Below are 17369 nucleotides of genomic sequence, written 5' to 3'. Positions count from 1 at the left end.
AGGGTCATGCTACAGTAGCAGAATACATGGCTCAGTCTACATATCAGTACGAATCAAGTTGTGCATATTTGCTGTTGGCATGAACCACATCGCCGCATGTCGGGTTTGCAAAAGCCATCCATCGCATGGAAGCTTGATGCCTTTCACACACTGAAGATTATCTGGCAACAAGCTGTGTCCACGAATCTCTGGATATGGTGATTCATGAAACCCATGGTATGATGTGTAAACACAGTCCCCCTGACAAATGGAAGTTGCATAGCACGGTAATCATCGCCGGTGATATGATCGATGATTGGTTGGATGATCGGATAATTGAGCCCGAGGAACATGGAGTGGTTGCCGATGATGTAAACCCGCCTCCAGTTGAATACGCCTAGCCCAACGGAGCTGGGATCTTTATCGAACACGAAGCAGCCATAGCCATCAATGTCACGAATGCCCCAGGCATTGTACTGCAAGTGGTTTGATGAAATGGTTTGGTCAATTTGGTACGTGCAAATGAGCATCAAATCACCACCGTCAGCTGAACAAGCGATAAACCACCACCCATCGGCTGGTATGATTCCAGGTCCTGGAATCATGAAGGTCGGCGCATTTGCATCTGCTGCAACAATTCAAATTGGAGACCAAAAGGACAAAAATAAACAATCATGTTCAGAGTATGTGTGGAATTAAGATTATTATAACAGTGACACATATCATAGAAAGAGAATTGCAATGTCATGGTCATAATCATACCCCAAGTTAAAAAAAATAAGCTAATGGCTTTCATATTCTAGCAATATATCATGGTTAAACGAGGAAAATAGATATGACAGGGCCTACTCATATTCTACCATAGCACTTAGTACAGTTATCATATCAACTCTAAGCAATAACATGCGTTGTTATAAAAATCCTGGAAATGAGAGTAACATATAGCAATCATGAGGTTATACTCATAATATCTATTCTAACAATCATTAGATACCAATTGTTCTCATATCAACTCTAACAATAACATGTGTGGTCATAAAAATCTAGGAAATGAGAGGAACATATAGCAATGATGTGGTTATAGACATACTATATATTCTAAATTTGTAACAATGAACAGGCAATCGCATTCTTAAGGTAAAGATGAGATGAGATAGAACAATTACACAACGATTGATTCCACCAGTATAGGCACCCAATCTATGCGTCGGCCGCACAAACGATGCCATCATGCACTATAGCATCAGACAGAAGTGTTGGGTAAAGAGGATCGACGATGAGCCATAACCATGTATGGCGATCGGATTCCAGATAGACTAATCCCATGTTGAACACGACAATGAGCTTGTAATCCATGTAGTCTTCTGATGGTGTGGGCACTTCGCAGATTAGAACCTTCAGCAAACAGAGGTCGAGCCAAAAGCTCAACACTTCTCGTGCGTAGTAGGCAGGAGTGTCCTGTGGGCCACGAGGCTCGATGGCGGCGGTATCCAAAGATGGAAGGGTGATCTCTCGCTGGGTGTAGATATCCACGAGACGCCACGAACTACCGGATTGGTGTATGAGGACGACCCAGTTGGCCTTCATGCCCGCCCAGTAGTGGCCGCGCATGAAGGACAGGTGGACGGGTAGTGGTAGAATGTCGAGGGGCACCACGGCAACCTCCGTAGGATCGTCAAGTTGGTGTCTGGGCCACCTGCGAGGATCGGCCATCAGCAAGGAGGGTGTCTTGAAAAGAGCCGGCCGGTTGCAGACGAGTAGATGGTACAAAGACACCGAGCATGTGCTACATCTTGAGCTTGCGTTGGTTTTCCCCGAAGAGGAGAGGAGCGTAAGTATTTCCCTCAGTTTTTGAGAACCAAGGTATCAATCCAGTAGGAGGCCACGCTCAAGTCCCTCGTACCTGCACAAAACTATAGCTACTCGCAACCAACGCGATTAGGGGTTGTCAATCCCTTCACGGTCACTTACAAGAGTGAGATCTGATAGATAGTATTTTTGGTATTTTTGGTATAGAGATGCAAAGTGAAAAGTAAAAGGCAAAGTAAAAAAGCAAAGCAAGATTAAAGTGATGGACATTGATATGATGAGAATAGACCCGGGGGCCATAGGTTTCACTAGTGGCTTCTCTCAAGAGCATAAGTATTCTACGGTGGGTGAACAAATTACTATTGAGGAATTGACAGAATTGAGCATAGTTATGAGAATATCTAGGCATGATCATGTGTATAGGCATCACGTCCTTGACAAGTAGACCGAAACGATTCTGCATCTACTACTATTACTCCACTCATCGACCGCTATCCAGCATGCATCTAGAGTATTAAGTTAAAAACAGAGTAACGCCTTAAGCAAGATGACATGATGTAGAGAGATAAATTCATGCAATATGAAATAAACCCCATCTTGTTATCCTCGATGGCAATGATACAATACGTGCCTTGCTGCCCCTTCCGTCACTGGGAAAGGACACCGCAAGATCGAACCCAAAGCTAAGCACTTCTCCCATGGCAAGAAAAACCAATCTAGTAGGCCAAACCAAACTAATAATTCGAAGAGACTTGCAAAGATAACCAATCATACATAAAAGAATTCAGAGAAGATTTAAATATTATTCATAGATAGACTTGATCATAAACCCACAATTCATCGTTCTCAACAAACACACCGCAAAAAGAAGAAGATTACATCGAATAGATCTCCACAAGAGAGGGGGAGAACTTTGTATTGAGATCCAAAAAGAGAGAAGAAGCCATCTAGCTACTAACTATGGACCTGAAGGTCTGAGGTAAACTACTCACACTTCATTGGAGAGGCTATGATGATGTAGAAGCCCTCCGTGATGTCGGCCCTCTCCGGCGGAGCTCCGGAACAGGCCCCAAGATGGGATCTCGTGGATACAGAAAGTTGCAGCAGTGGAATTAGGTTTTTGGCTCTGTATCTGTTCGTTTGGGGGTATGTAGGTATATATAGGAGGAAGAAGTACGTCGGTGGAGCTTCGGTGGGCCCATGAGGGTGGGGGCGCGCCCTCGTGCAAACCTCGAAGCTTCCTTGGCGTAGGGTCCAAGTCTCATGGGTCATATTCGGTGACAAAATCAAGTTCCCGAAGGTTTCATTCCGTTTGGACTCCGTTTGATATTTCGTTTCTTCGAAACACTGAAATATGCAAAAAACAGCAATTCTGGGCTGGGCCTCCGGTTAATAGGTTAGTCCCAAAAATAATATAAAAGTGGAAAATAAAGCCCAATATAGTCCAAAATAGTAGATGATATAGCATGGAGCAATCAAAAATTATAGATACGTTGGAGAGTATTAGACATCCCCAAGCTTAATTCCTGCTCGTCCTCGAGTAGGTAAATGATAAAAAGAGAATTTTTGATGCGGAGTGCTACTTGGCATAATTTCAATGCAAATCTTCTTAATTGTGGTATGAATATTCAGATTCGAAAGATTCAAGACAAAAGTTCATATTGACATAAAAATAATAATACTTCAAGCATACTAACAAAGCAATTATGTCTTCTCAAAATAACATGGCCAAAGAAAGTTATCCCTACAAAATCGTATAGTCTGGCTATGCTCTATCTTCACCACACAAAGTATTTAAATCATGCACAACCCCGATGACAAGCCAAGCAATTGTTTCATACTCTAACTTTTTCAAAACTTTTTCAATCTTCACGCAATACATGAGCATGAGCCATGGATATAGCACTATAGGTGGAATAGAAGGGTGGTTGTGGAGAAGAAAAAAGGAGGGGAAGATAGTCTCACATCAACTAGGCGTATCAACGGGCTATGGAGATGCCCATCAATAGATATCAATGTGAGTGAGTAGGGATTGCCATGCAACGGATGCACTAGAGCTATAAGTATATGAAAGCTAAAAAAAGAAACTAAGTGGGTGTTCCTCCAACTCGCTTGCTCAGGAAGACCTAGGGCAATTTGAGGAAGCCCATCATTGGAATATACAAGCCAAGTTCTATAATGAAAAGTTCCCACTAGTATATGAAAGTGACATAATGAGTGACTCTCTATCATGAAGATCATGGTGCTACTTTGAAGCACAAGTGTGGTAAAAGGATAGTAACATTGTCCCTTCTCTCTTTTTCTCTCATTTTTTTTCTTTTTTTTATTTGGGCCTTTTCTCTTTTTTATGGCCTCTTTTCTCTTCTTTTTTTCCGTCCGGAGTATCATCCCAACTTATGGGGGAATCATAGTCTCCATCATTCTTTCCTCACTTGGGACAATGCTCTAAAAATGATGATCATCACACTTTTATTTTTCTTATAACTCAACAATTACAACTCGATACTTAGAACAAATATGACTCTATATGAATTCCTCCGGCGGTGTACCGGGATATGCAATGAATCAAGAGTGACATGTATGAAAGAATTATGAACGGTGGCTTTGCCACAAATACGATGTCAACTACATGATCATGCTAGCAATATGACAATGATGGAGCGTGTCATAATAAACGGAACGATGGACAGTTGCATGGCAATATATCTCGGAATGGCTATGGAAATGCCATGATAGGTAGGTATGGTGGCTGTTTTGAGGAAGGTATATGGTGGGTGTATGATACCGGCGAAAAGTGCACAGTATTAGAGAGGCTAGCAATGGTGGAAGGATGGGAAAAAGTGCGTATAATCCATGGACTCAACATTAGTCATAAAGAACTCATATACTTATTGCAAAAATCTAGAAGTTATCAAAGCAAAGTATTATGCGCATGCTCCTAGGGGGATAGATTGGTAGGAAAAGACCATCGCTCGTCCCCGACTGCCACTCATAAGACAGACAATCAATAAATAAATCATGCTCCGACTTCATCACATAACGGTTCACCATACGTGCATGCTACGGGAATCACAAACTTTAACACAAGTATTCTTTAAATTCACAACTACTCAACTAGCATGAATCTAATATTATCGCCTCCATATCTCAAAACAATTATCATGCTTCAATCTTTTCTTAGTATTCAACGCACTCAAAAGAAAGTTTCACAAATCTTGAATACCAAGCATATTATTATTAAGCAATTTACCATGCTATTAAGACACTCAAAATAATTTAAGTGAAGCATGAGAGATCAATAGTTTCTTTAAAACAAATCCACCCCCGTGATCTAAAAGATCTAAGTGAAGCACATAGAGCAAAATTATAACGCTCAAAAGATATAAGTGAAGCACATAGAGCAAAACTACATAGCTCAAAAGATATAAGTGAAGCACATAGAGTATTCTATCAAATTCCAATTCATGTATGGCTCTCTCAAAAGGTGTGTACAGAAAGGATGATTGTGGCACACTAACAAACAAAGACACAAATAATACAAGACGCTCCAAGCAAAACACATATCATCTTGGTGAATAAAAATATAGCTCCAAGTAAATTACCGATGGAAGTGGACGAAAGAGGGGATGCCTTCCGGGGCATCCCCAAGCTTTGACTTTTTGGTGTCCTTGGATTACCTTGGGGGTGCCATGGGAATCCCCAAGCTTAGTCTCTTGCCACTCCTTGTTCCATAATCCATCAAAAGAATTCACCCAAAACTTGAAAACTTCACAACACAAAACTCAATAGAAATCTCGTGAGCTCCGTTAAAGAAAACAAAAGACCACTTCAAGGTACTGTAATGAACTCATTCTTTATTTATATTGGTGTTAAACCTACTATATTCCAACTTCTCTATGGATTATAAACTATTTTACTAACCATAGATTCATCAAAATAAGCAAACAACACACGAAAAACAGAATCTGTCAAAAACAGAGTAGTCTGTAGTAATCTATAACTAACGCAAACTTCTGGAACCCAAAAAATTCTACCAAAATTAGACGACCTAGAATTTTTTTTATTTATCAGAAGCAATTGGAATCAGTATTTTATAACGTTCTGGTGATTTTAACAATTTGGCCACTGAACGCAAAGTTTCTGGAAATTACAGGAAGATCAAATAACTATCATCCAAGAAGATCCAATAGGTCTAACTTGGCAGAAACACTAATTAAAACACAAAACCACATCCAAACAGAAGGTAGATGGGTAATTTATTCCCTAACAGAAGGAAACACAAAAAACTAAAAATAAAATTGGGTTGCCTCCCAACAAGCGCTATCGTTTAACGCCCCTAGCTAGGCATAAAAGCGAGGATAGATCTAGGTATTGCCATCTTTGGTAGGCAATCCATAAGTGGCTCTCATGATAGTTTCATATGGAAATCTTATTTTCTTTCTTGGAAAGTGTTCCATGCCTTTTTTTAATGGAAATTGAAATCTAATATTCCCTTCCTTCATATCAATAATCGCACCAACCGTTCTAAGGAAAGGTCTACCAAGAATAATAGGGCAAGAAGGATTGCAATCTATATCAAGAACAATGAAATCTGCGGGCACATAATTCCTATTTGCAACAATAAGAACATCATTAATTCTTCCCATAGGTTTCTTAATAGTGGAATCCGCAAGATGCAAGTTTAGAGAGCAATCATCAAAATCGCGGAAATCTAGCAAATCACACAAAGTTTTGGGGATAGTGGAAACACTAGCACCCAAATCACACAAAGCATAAAACTCATGATTTTTAATTTTAATTTTAATAGTTGGTTCCCACTCATCATAGAGTTTTCTAGGGATATAGAAACTTGCAACTCAAGTTTTTCTTCAAAAGATTGCATCAAGGCATCAACAATATGTTCGGTGAAGGCTTTCTTTTGACTATAAGCATGTGGAGAATTTAGCACGGATTGCAACAAGGAAATACAATCAATTAAAGAGCAACTCTCATAATTAAATTCCTTGAAATCCAATATAGTGGGTTTAGAAACATCTAGATTTTTATTTCTTTCAATCCCACTTTCATCAATTTCATCATAAAGATCTAAATACTCCGAATTTTTGGAACGCCTTCTAGGTAAAGGAAGGTCATATTTAGTTTCATCAAGATTCATATTGCAAAACAAAGAATTGATAGGGGACACATCAATAACTTTTATATCTTCATCTTGATTTTCATAGGAATTGGAAGAACACGCTTTAATAAAGGCATCTTTGGAAGCACGCATCCTAGCGGTTCTTTCCTTGCACTCATCAATGGAAATTCTCATAGCTTTGAGAGACTCATTGATATCATGCTTAGGAGGAATAGATCTAAGCTTTAAAGAATCAACCTCAAGAGAAATTCTATCAACGTTCCTAGCCAAATCATCAACTTTAAGCAATTTCTCTTCAAGCAAAGCATTAAAATTCTTTTGTGAATTCATAAACTCTTTAACACTATTCTCAAATTCAGCGGGCATCTTATTATAATTTCCATAAGAGTTGTTGTAGGAATTTCCATAATTATTAGAAGGATTACTAGGATAAGGCCTAGGATTAAAATTCCCTCTATACGTGTTGTTACCAAAATTATTCCTTCCAACAAAATTCACATCCGTAGATTCATTGTTATTCTCAATCAAAGTAGACAAAGGCATATCATTAGGATCAGAAGAAACACTCTTAGTAGCAAATAATTTCATAAGTTCATCCATCTTTCCACTCAAAACATTGATTTCTTCTATAGCATGCACTTTTTTATTAGTGGATCTTTCAGTGTGCCATTGAGAATAATTAACCATAATATTATCTAGGAGTTTAGTAGCATCTCCTAAAGTGATTTCCATAAAAGTGCCTCCCGCGGCCGAATCTAAAAGATTTCTAGAAGCAAAATTCAATCCGGCATAAAAATTTTGTATAATCATCCACAAATTCAAACCATGAGTAGGGAAATTACGTATCATTAATTTCATTCTCTCCCAAGCTTGTGCAACATGTTCATGATCAAGTTGCTTAAAATTCATAATATCGTTTCTAAGAGAGATGATCTTAGCGGGAGGAAAATACTTAGAGATAAAAGCATCTTTGCACTTGTTCCAAGAATCAATACTATTTTAGGCAAAGACGAAAACCAAGCTTTAGCATGATCTCTAAGCGAAAAAGGAAATAGCTTCAATTTAACGACATCATTATCGACATCTTTTTTCTTTTGCATATCACATAAATCAACGAAGAGAGGCATCTTCACTAGGAAGGCCGGCGAATTGATCTTTCATAACAAGATTCAACAAAGCAGTATTGATTTCACAAGATTCAGTATTGGCAAGAGGAGCAATCGGAGTGCTAAGGAAATCATTATTATTGGTATTGGTGAAGTCACACAATTTGGTAGTATCTTGAGCCATCGCGACAAACAAGCAATCCAACACACGAGCAAACAAAAGGCAAGTGAGAAAAAGGCAAACGGAAAAAGAGGAGGAGAAGGAGAAGGAGAGGGCGAATAAAATGGCAAGGGTGAAGTGGGGGAGAGGAAAACGAGAGGCAAATGGCAACTAATGTAATGCGAGAGATAGGGATTGTGATGGGTACTTGGTATGTTGACTTTTTGCATAGACTCCCTGGCAACGGCGCCAGAAATTCTTCTTGCTACCTCTTGAGCTTGCGTTGGTTTTCCCCGAAGAGGAGAGGATGATGTAGTAGAGTAGCGTAAGTATTTCCCTCAGTTTTTGAGAACCAAGGTATCAATCCAGTAGGAGGCCACGCTCAAGTCCCTCGTACCTGCACAAAACGATAGCTACTCGCAACCAACGCGATTAGGGGTTGTCAATCCCTTCACGGTCACTTACGAGAGTGAGATTTGATAGATAGTATTTTTGGTATTTTTGGTATAGAGATGCAAAGTGAAAAGTAAAAGGCAAAGTAAAAAAGCAAAGCAAGATTAAAGTGATGGAGATTGATATGATGAGAATAGACCCGGGGGCCATAGGTTTCACTAGTGGCTTCTCTCAAGAGCATAAGTATTCTACGGTGGGTGAACAAATTACTATTGAGCAATTGACAGAATTGAGCATAGTTATGAGAATATCTAGGCATGATCATGTGTATAGGCATCACGTCCATGACAAGTAGACCGAAACGATTTTGCATCTACTACTATTACTCCACTCATTGACTGCTATCCAGCATGCATCTAGAGTATTAAGTTAAAAACAGAGTAACGCCTTAAGCAAGATGACATGATGTAGAGAGATAAATTCATGCAATATGAAATAAACCACATCTTGTTATCCTCGATGGCAATGATACAATACGTGCCTTGCTGCCCCCTCTGTCACTGGGAAAGGACACCGCAAGATCGAACCCAAAGCTAAGCACTTCTCCCATGGCAAGAAAAACCAATCTAGTAGGCCAAACCAAACTGATAATTCGAAGAACTAATAATTCGAAGAGACTTGCAAAGATAACCAATCATACATAAAAGAATTCAGAGAAGATTCAAATATTATTCATAGATAGACTTGATCATAAACCCACAATTCGTCGGTCTCAACAAACACACCGCAAAAAGAAGAAGATTACATCGAATAGATCTCCACAAGAGAGGGGGAGAACTTTGTATAGAGATCAAAAAAGAGAGAAGAAGCCATCTAGCTACTAACTATGGACCCGAAGGTCTGAGGTAAACTACTCACACTTCATCGGAGAGACTATGATGATGTAGAAGCCCTCCGTGATGACGGCCCTCTCCGGCGGAGCTCCGGAACAGGCCCCAAGATGGGATCTCGTGGATACAGAAAGTTGTGGCAGTGGAATTAGGTTTTTGGCTCTGTATCTGTTCGTTTGGGGGTACGTAGGTATATATAGGAGGAAGAAGTACGTCGGTGGAGCTTCGGTGGGCCCACGAGGGTGGGGGCGCGCCTGGGGGTATAGGGTGTGCCCCCCTACCTCGTGCCCACCTCGAAGCTTCCTTGGCGTAGGGTCCAAGTCTCCTGGGTCATATTCTATGAGAAAATCACGTTCACGAAGGTTTCATTCCGTTTGGACTCCGTTTGATATTCCGTTTCTTCGAAACACTGAAATAGGCAAAAAACAGCAATTCTGGGCTGGGCCTCCGGTTAATAGGTTAGTCCCGAAAATAATATAAAAGTGGAAAATAAAGCCCAATATAGTCCAAAACAGTAGATAATATAGCATGGAGCAATCAAAAATTATAGATACGTTGGAGACGTATCAGCATGCGGCCAGACGGACGGTGCTGAGTAGGTCCATACGATTACAGATCTTCTCCAAGAGAACATCAAGGAGGGAATTCCAATTGCGGCTCTACGTGCTAGTCGGTTCTGCCATTGGGGTTTTCGGTGCCTGCGAGCCAACGGGGAAGTGGATTCGGGCGGGCGAGCGAAGAAGCTTCTCCTCATGTGGCCGAGCAGTGAGCGGGGGATATGGTACGCGCGAGCTAGCAAGGAAGATAGCGCGGGCGGGTGAGCAGTGAGCGGGGGGAAATGATGTGCGGCCGACGATGGGGAAGAGAGGAGGAAGAATAAGAGAGGAGGAAGAAGAGTGGAAGACGGGGAAGAAAGTGCATTAAATCTCAATTCTACTACTACTACCAGGATATACCGTCCTTCGGAGTGTAAATAGTTACACCGATGATATGTGGGTCTACCACAAGAGGGCCCATATGTCAGTTAATGGAGGACCGAAGTGTGGTCTACTGGCAAACATTATGGCAGTACTGGGTAAGGCTGATTTAGTAACACCAACACGCCGGTTCAGCTTATTAGTTAAGTGTCCCATCTGCTGCAGCGTGTATTGTCACTTCACTGCGAAGACTAGTTGAATAGTTCTCTCTGACCGAGATGGGGAATAATGGATCGCGAAGACTTCCTTTGTACATTATCCCTATGCCTCTACGCTCACTTCACTCATTTTGCTCCGTACGTAGTCACTTGTCGAAATCTCTAGAAAGACAAATACTCTGTATTTGGGAACAGAGGGAGGATTGTACTCCATATTTGGGAACAGAGGGAGGATTTTACTCTATATTTGGGAACAGAGGGAGTATCACCATATGGAGGGAACAGAGGAAGCTTGAAATATGAACATGTCAATGGGACGGAGTAAGCCCCATGCATGCATGCAACATGCAACACTCACACGTACACATGGATGCATGCAACACTCACGCACCCATGCGGCACACAGCACACGACGCAACAGACACGCTCACGCTCAAGTGCTCAACCTACTCCCTACATCCATGAAAGACTGTACATTTAGAGATTTACACATTGACCAGGGCATAATTAACGCCCAAAAGTAGCAGACTTATGTGTGCATGCGACCATTGAGAGAAGAAGATTAAATGAAGGTCGTTGCATGTTGTAATTAAGGATAGACATGTATCCTATACCTAGATCACAAGTTGGTGCATTAGTCAATCAATATCAATTTAGATTAAAGGCTAAATGCATTGGAAGTGTAGATGTACTACACTCTTTGTTTTTTAGCTTATTTCTTTGCTCTGCCAACTGACAGGTGGGACCCAGAAACCAGGTGACAATTTAACTAGTCAACAAAGTGCCACGTCGACTATGTGGCCGGTCAGTAGGGTGCAATACGGTGCTCTACGATGAGCTAGTGATTGTATAATCACCGCAAAACTATATATAGTGACCGTAAAGAGCGTATTGTTATATGCATTGACTGCCAGTGTATTTTTCTCGTTTCAAATTAAGCCATATTAACCGGAAAGGACGCAATATGGACTAGTACTAGTACTGCTTTGATGTGTCCCGTCAACTCGCCGAACGAGGAGAAGCTTGCTTACTACGCCTCTCCCTCGCCCACGCGCGCGGTGGTTCACAGGACGAGGATAGGGTTTTGACTATAGCACCCTCTCCCTCTCCCTCTCCCTCGCCCTCGCGGTGGATGTGTAGCAGTTCAATTGGTGTCAGATTGCCAGAAGCATAATGTGTACTGTAGTATCATCATTGTTGGACCTTCCGAAGAGGCGAAGATCCAAGTGCAAGGTTCACACGAGTACGAACTGTTGAACCTCCCTAAGAGGCAAAGAGCCAAGCGCAAGGTTTTATAGGAGTTGTCGTCCTAGTAGGAGCGTACTACAACTATAGCGAACGATGCTACTATATGATGCCGCCACAGCACGTATATCCAAAGCAGTGCCACCTTTCTTTTCTCAAAGAGCGTGTTGGAGCCCGTGCAACAACCACATAAGTTGCACTACAAAAAAATACACTTCTGTGATGATACATGTTTGTCACAGTAGGTCACGTTTTCTGTCATGCATGTACATCCATGAAAAATTTATGACAGAATCAAGATATTCATACCTGTGTCGTCGTAGAAGTGTTCCATGACATTACCAAAATTATCATCACGGAAGTGTCCACTTCCATGACGATAAATCGCGCGTCAGAGAAGTTCTTTCGTCATGGGTGACCGACACGTGGCATCCACCGTAACGGAACGCCGTTAAGCTATCAGGTCCAGTTTTGGATCCGATAACCCGTTAACAGCCCCGACCAATGGGGATTTTCCACGTGTAAAATCATCATTGTCTGGAGGAAACACGTGTCGGCTCACCGTTGGGACAGATGTCTGTTGGAAATATGCCCTAGAGGCAATAATAAAATGGTTATTATTATTCTTTGTTCATGATAATTGTCTATTATTCATGCTATAATTGTGTTATCCGGAAATCGTAATACATGTGTGAATACATAGACCACAACATGTCCCTAGTGAGCCTCTAGTTGACTAGCTCGTTGATCAACAGATAGTCATGGTTTCCTGACTATGGACATGGGATGTCATTGATAACAGGATCACATCATTAGGAGGATGATGTGATGGACAAGACCCAAACCTAAGCATAGCACAAAGATCGTGTAGTTCGTTTGCTAGAGCTTTCCCAATGTCAAGTATCATTTCCTTAGACCATGAGGTTGTGCAACTCCCGGATACCGTAGGAGTGCTTTGGGTGTACCAAATGTCACAACGTAAATGGGTGGCTATAAAGGTACACTACGTGTATCTTCGAAAGTGTCTGTTGGGTTGGCACGAATCGAGACTGGGATTTGTCACTCCATATGACGGAGAGGTATCTCTAGGCCCACTCGGTAATGCAACATCATAATGAGCTCAATGTGACCAAGGGGTTGGCCACGGGATCATGCATTACGGTACGAGTAAATTGACTTGCCGGTAACGATATTGAACAAGGTATTGGGATACCGACGATCGAGTCTCGGGCAAGTAACGTACCGATTGACAAAGGGAATTGAATACGGGATTGATTGAGTCCTCGACATCGTGGTTCATCCGATGAGATCATCGAGGAGCATGTGGGAGCCAACATGGGTATCCAGATCCCACTGTTGGTTATTGACCGGAGAGGCATCTCGGTCATGTCTGCTTGTCTCCCGAACCCGTAGGGTCTACACACTTAAGGTTCGGTGACACTAGGGTTGTAGAGATATTAGTATGCAGTAACCTGAAAGTTGTTCGGAGTCCCGGATGAGATCCCGGACGTCACAAGGAGTTCCGGAATGGTCCGAAGGTAAAGATATATATATATATAGGAAGTCCAGTTTCGGCCATCGGGAAGGTTTCGGGGGTTACCGGTATTGTACCGGGACCACCGGAAGGGTCCTGGGGGTGGGGCCACCTATCCCGGAGGGCCCCATGGGCTGAGGTGGGAGGGGAAACAGCCCCTGGTGGGCTGGTGCACCCCCCCTTGGGCCCCCCTGTGCCTAGGGTTGGGAAACCCTAGGGGTGGGGGCGCCCCCCACTTGACTTGGGGGGGGGGGAAGCCACCCCTTGGCCGCCGCCCCCTTGGAGATTGCATCTCCTAGGGCCGGCGCCCCCCAAGGCCCCTATATAAAGAGGGGGGAGGGAGGGCAGCCGCACCCTTGCTCTTGGCGCCTCCCTCTCCCTCCGTAACACCTCTCCTCCCCGCTTGCGCTTGGCGAAGCCCTGCCGAGATCCTGCTGCATCCACCACCACGCCGTCGTGCTGCTGGATCTTTGTCAACCTCTCCTTCCCCCTTACTGGATCAAGAAGGAGGATACGTCTTCCCAACTGTACGTGTGTTGAACGCGGAGGTGCTGTCCGTTCGGCACTTGGTCATCGGTGATTTGGATCACGGCGAGTACGACTCCATCATCCCCGTTCACTTGAACGCTTCCGCTCGCGATCTACAAGGCTATGTAGATGCACTCCTATTCCCCTCCTTGCTAGAATACTCCATAGATTGATCTTGGTGATGCGTAGAAAAAATTTAATTTCTGCTACGATCCCCAACAGTGGCATCATGAGCTAGATCTATGCATAGTTTCTATGCACGAGTAGAACACAAAGTAGTTGTGGGCGTCGACATTGTCAATTATCTTGCCGTTACTAGTCTTATCTTGATTCGGCGGTATTGTGGGATGAAGCGGCCCGGACCAACCTTACACGTACGCTTACGTGAAACCAGTTCCACTGACTGACATGCACTAGTTGCATAAGGTGGCTAGCGGGTGTCTGTCTCTCCCACTTTAGCCGGATCGGATTCGATGAACAAGGTCCTTATGAAGGGTAAATAGAAATTGGCAATTCACGTTGTGGTTTTGGCGTAGGTAAGAAACGTTCTTGCTAGAAACCTATAGCAGCCACGTAAAAACTTGCAACAACAATTAGAGGACGTCTAACTTATTTTTGCAGCAAGTGCTTTGTGATGTGACATGGCCAAAAGTTGTGATGAATGATATATGTGATGTATGAGATGATCATGTTCTTGTAATAGGAACCATGACTTGCATGTCGATGAGTATGACAACCGGCAGGAGCCATAGGAGTTTTCTTAATTTATTTATGACCTGCGTGTCGACGTAAACATCATGTAGTTACTTTACTTTATTGCCAAAGCATTAGCCATAGTACTAGAAGTAATAGTTGACGTGACAACTTCATGAAGACACGATGATGGAGATCATGATGATGGAGATCATGGTGTCATGCCGGTGATGACGATGATCATGGCGCCCCGAAGATGGAGATCAAAAGGAGCGAAATGATATTGGCCATATCATGTCACTATTTGATTGCATGTGATGTTTATCATGTTTTACATCTTATTTGCTTAGAACGACGGTAGCTTAAATAAAATTATCCCTCGAATTAATTTCAAGAAAGTGTTCCCCCTAACTGTGCACCGTTGCGAAGGTTCGTTGTTTCGAAGCACCATGTGATGATCGGGTGTGATAGATTCTAACGTTCGAATACAACGGGTGTAAGCCAAATTTACACACGCAATACACTTAGGTTGACTTGACGAGCCTAGCATGTACAGACATGGCCTCGGAACACGGAGGACCGAAAGGTCAAGCATGAGTTGTATAGAAGATACGATCAACATGGAGATGTTCACCGATGATGACTAGTCCGTCTCACGTGATGATCGGACACGGTCTAGTTGACTCGGATCATGTTTCACTTAGATGACTAGAGGGATGTTTGTCTGAGTGGGAGTTCATTGAATAATTTGATTAGATGAAATTAATTATCATGAACTTAGTCTAAAATCTTTACAATATGTCTTGTAGATCAAATGGCCCACGCTAATGTTGTCCTCAACTTCAACGCGTTCCTAGAGAAAACCAAGCTGAAAGATGATGGCAACAACTATACGGACTGGGTCCGGAACCTGAGGATCATCCTCATAGCTGCCAAGAAAGATTATGTCCTAGAAGCACCGCTAGGTGAAGCACCATTCCCAGCAAACCAAGACGTTATGAACGCCTATCAGTCACGTGCTGACGATTACTCCCTTGTTCAGTGCGGCATGCTTTACAGCTTAGAACCGGGGCTCCAAAAGCGTTTTGAGCAACACGGAGCATATGAGATGTTCGAGGAGCTGAAAATGGTTTTCCAAGCTCATGCCCGGGTCGAGAGATATGAATTCTCCAACAAGTTATTTAGTTGTAAAATGGAGGAAAATAGCTCTGTCAGTGAACACATACTCAAGATGTCTAGGTTGCACAACCGCTTGACTCAGCTGGGAGTTAATCTCCCGGATGACGCGGTCATTGACAGAATCCTTCAGTCGCTTCCACCAAGCTACAAGAGCTTTGTGATGAACTTCAATATGCAGGGGATGGAAAAGACCATTCCCGAGGTATATTCAATGCTGAAATCAGCGGAGGTGGAGATCAAAAAGGAACATCAAGTGTTGATGGTGAATAAAACCACTAAGTTCAAGAAAGGCAAGGGTAAGAAGAACTTCAAGAAGGACGGCAAGGAAGTTGCCGCGCCCGGTAAATCAGTTGCTAGGAAGAAGTCAAAGAATGGACCCAAGCCTGAGACTGAGTGCTTTTATTGCAAGGGAAGTGGTCACTGGAAGCGGAACTGCCCCAAATACTTAGCGGACAAGAAGGCCGGCAACACCAAAGGTATATGTGATATACATGTTATAGATGTGTACCTTACCAGCACTCATAGTAGCTCCTGGGTATTTGATACTGGTGCGGTTGCTCATATTTGTAACTCAAAGCAGGAGCTGCGGAATAAGCGGAGACTGGCGAAGGACGAGGTGACGATGCGCGTCGGGAATGGTTCCAAGGTCGATGTGATCGCCGTCGGCATGCTACCTCTACATTTACCTACGGGATTAGTTTTAAACCTCGATAATTGTTATTTAGTTCCAGCTTTGAGCATGAACATTGTATCAGGATCTCGTTTAATTCGAGATGTCTACTCATTTAAATCCGAGAATAATGGTTGTTCTATTTATATGAGAGATATGTTTTATGGTCATGCCCCGCTGGTGAATGGTTTATTCTTAATGAATCTCGAGCATAATGTTACACATGTTCATAGTGTGAATACCGAAAGATGTAAAGTTGATAATGATAGTCCCACATACTTGTGGCACTGCCGCCTTGGTCACATAGGTGTTAAACGCATGAAGAAGCTCCATGTAGATGGACTTTTAGAGTCTCTTGATTACGAATCATTTGACATGTGTGAACCATGCCTCATGGGTAAAATGACCAAGACTCCATTCTCCGGAACAATGGAGCGAGCAACTAACTTATTGGAAATTATACATACTGATGTGTGTGGTCCAATGAGTGTTGAGGCTCGCGGTGGCTATCATTATGTTCTCACTCTCATTGATGACTTGAGTAGATATGGGTATCTCTACTTAATGGAACACAAGTCTGAGACCTTTGAAAAGTTCAAGGAATTTCAGAGTGAGGTTGAGAATCAACGTGACAGAAAAATAAAGTTCTTACGATCAGATCGTGGGGGAGAATATTTAAGTCACGAATTTGGCACACACTTAAGGAAATGTAGAATCGTTTCACAACTCACGCCGCCTGGAACACCTCAGTGTAACGGTGTGTCCGAACGTCGTAATCGCACTCTATTGGATATGGTGCGATCTATGATGTCTCTTACCGATCTACCGCTCTCATTTTGGGGCTATGCTTTAGAGACTGCCGCATTCACTTTAAATAGGGCTCCGTCGAAATCCATTGAGACGACACCGTA

The 17369-nt window shown here is 42.6% G+C and overlaps 1 protein-coding gene across 1 annotated transcript; it reads left to right on the top strand.

The window, feature by feature from the left end:
- The first annotated feature begins 15423 nt into the window (after positions 1 to 15423).
- Positions 15424 to 17039, top strand: LOC147965665 (uncharacterized). Its single transcript, XM_087530555.1, has 2 exons — positions 15424 to 16323; positions 17004 to 17039. Exons 1-2 carry the CDS (start codon positions 15424 to 15426, stop codon positions 17037 to 17039), a joined length of 936 nt encoding a protein of 311 aa, XP_087386681.1.
- The last annotated feature ends 330 nt before the right edge of the window (positions 17040 to 17369 follow it).

Source organism: Triticum urartu, chromosome 6A, assembly GCF_056163025.1.
Source record: "Triticum urartu cultivar PI428250 chromosome 6A, HENAU_Tu73, whole genome shotgun sequence".
Lineage (NCBI taxonomy): Eukaryota > Viridiplantae > Streptophyta > Magnoliopsida > Poales > Poaceae > Triticum > Triticum urartu.
This window is presented reverse-complemented; position numbering and strand designations above follow the sequence as displayed.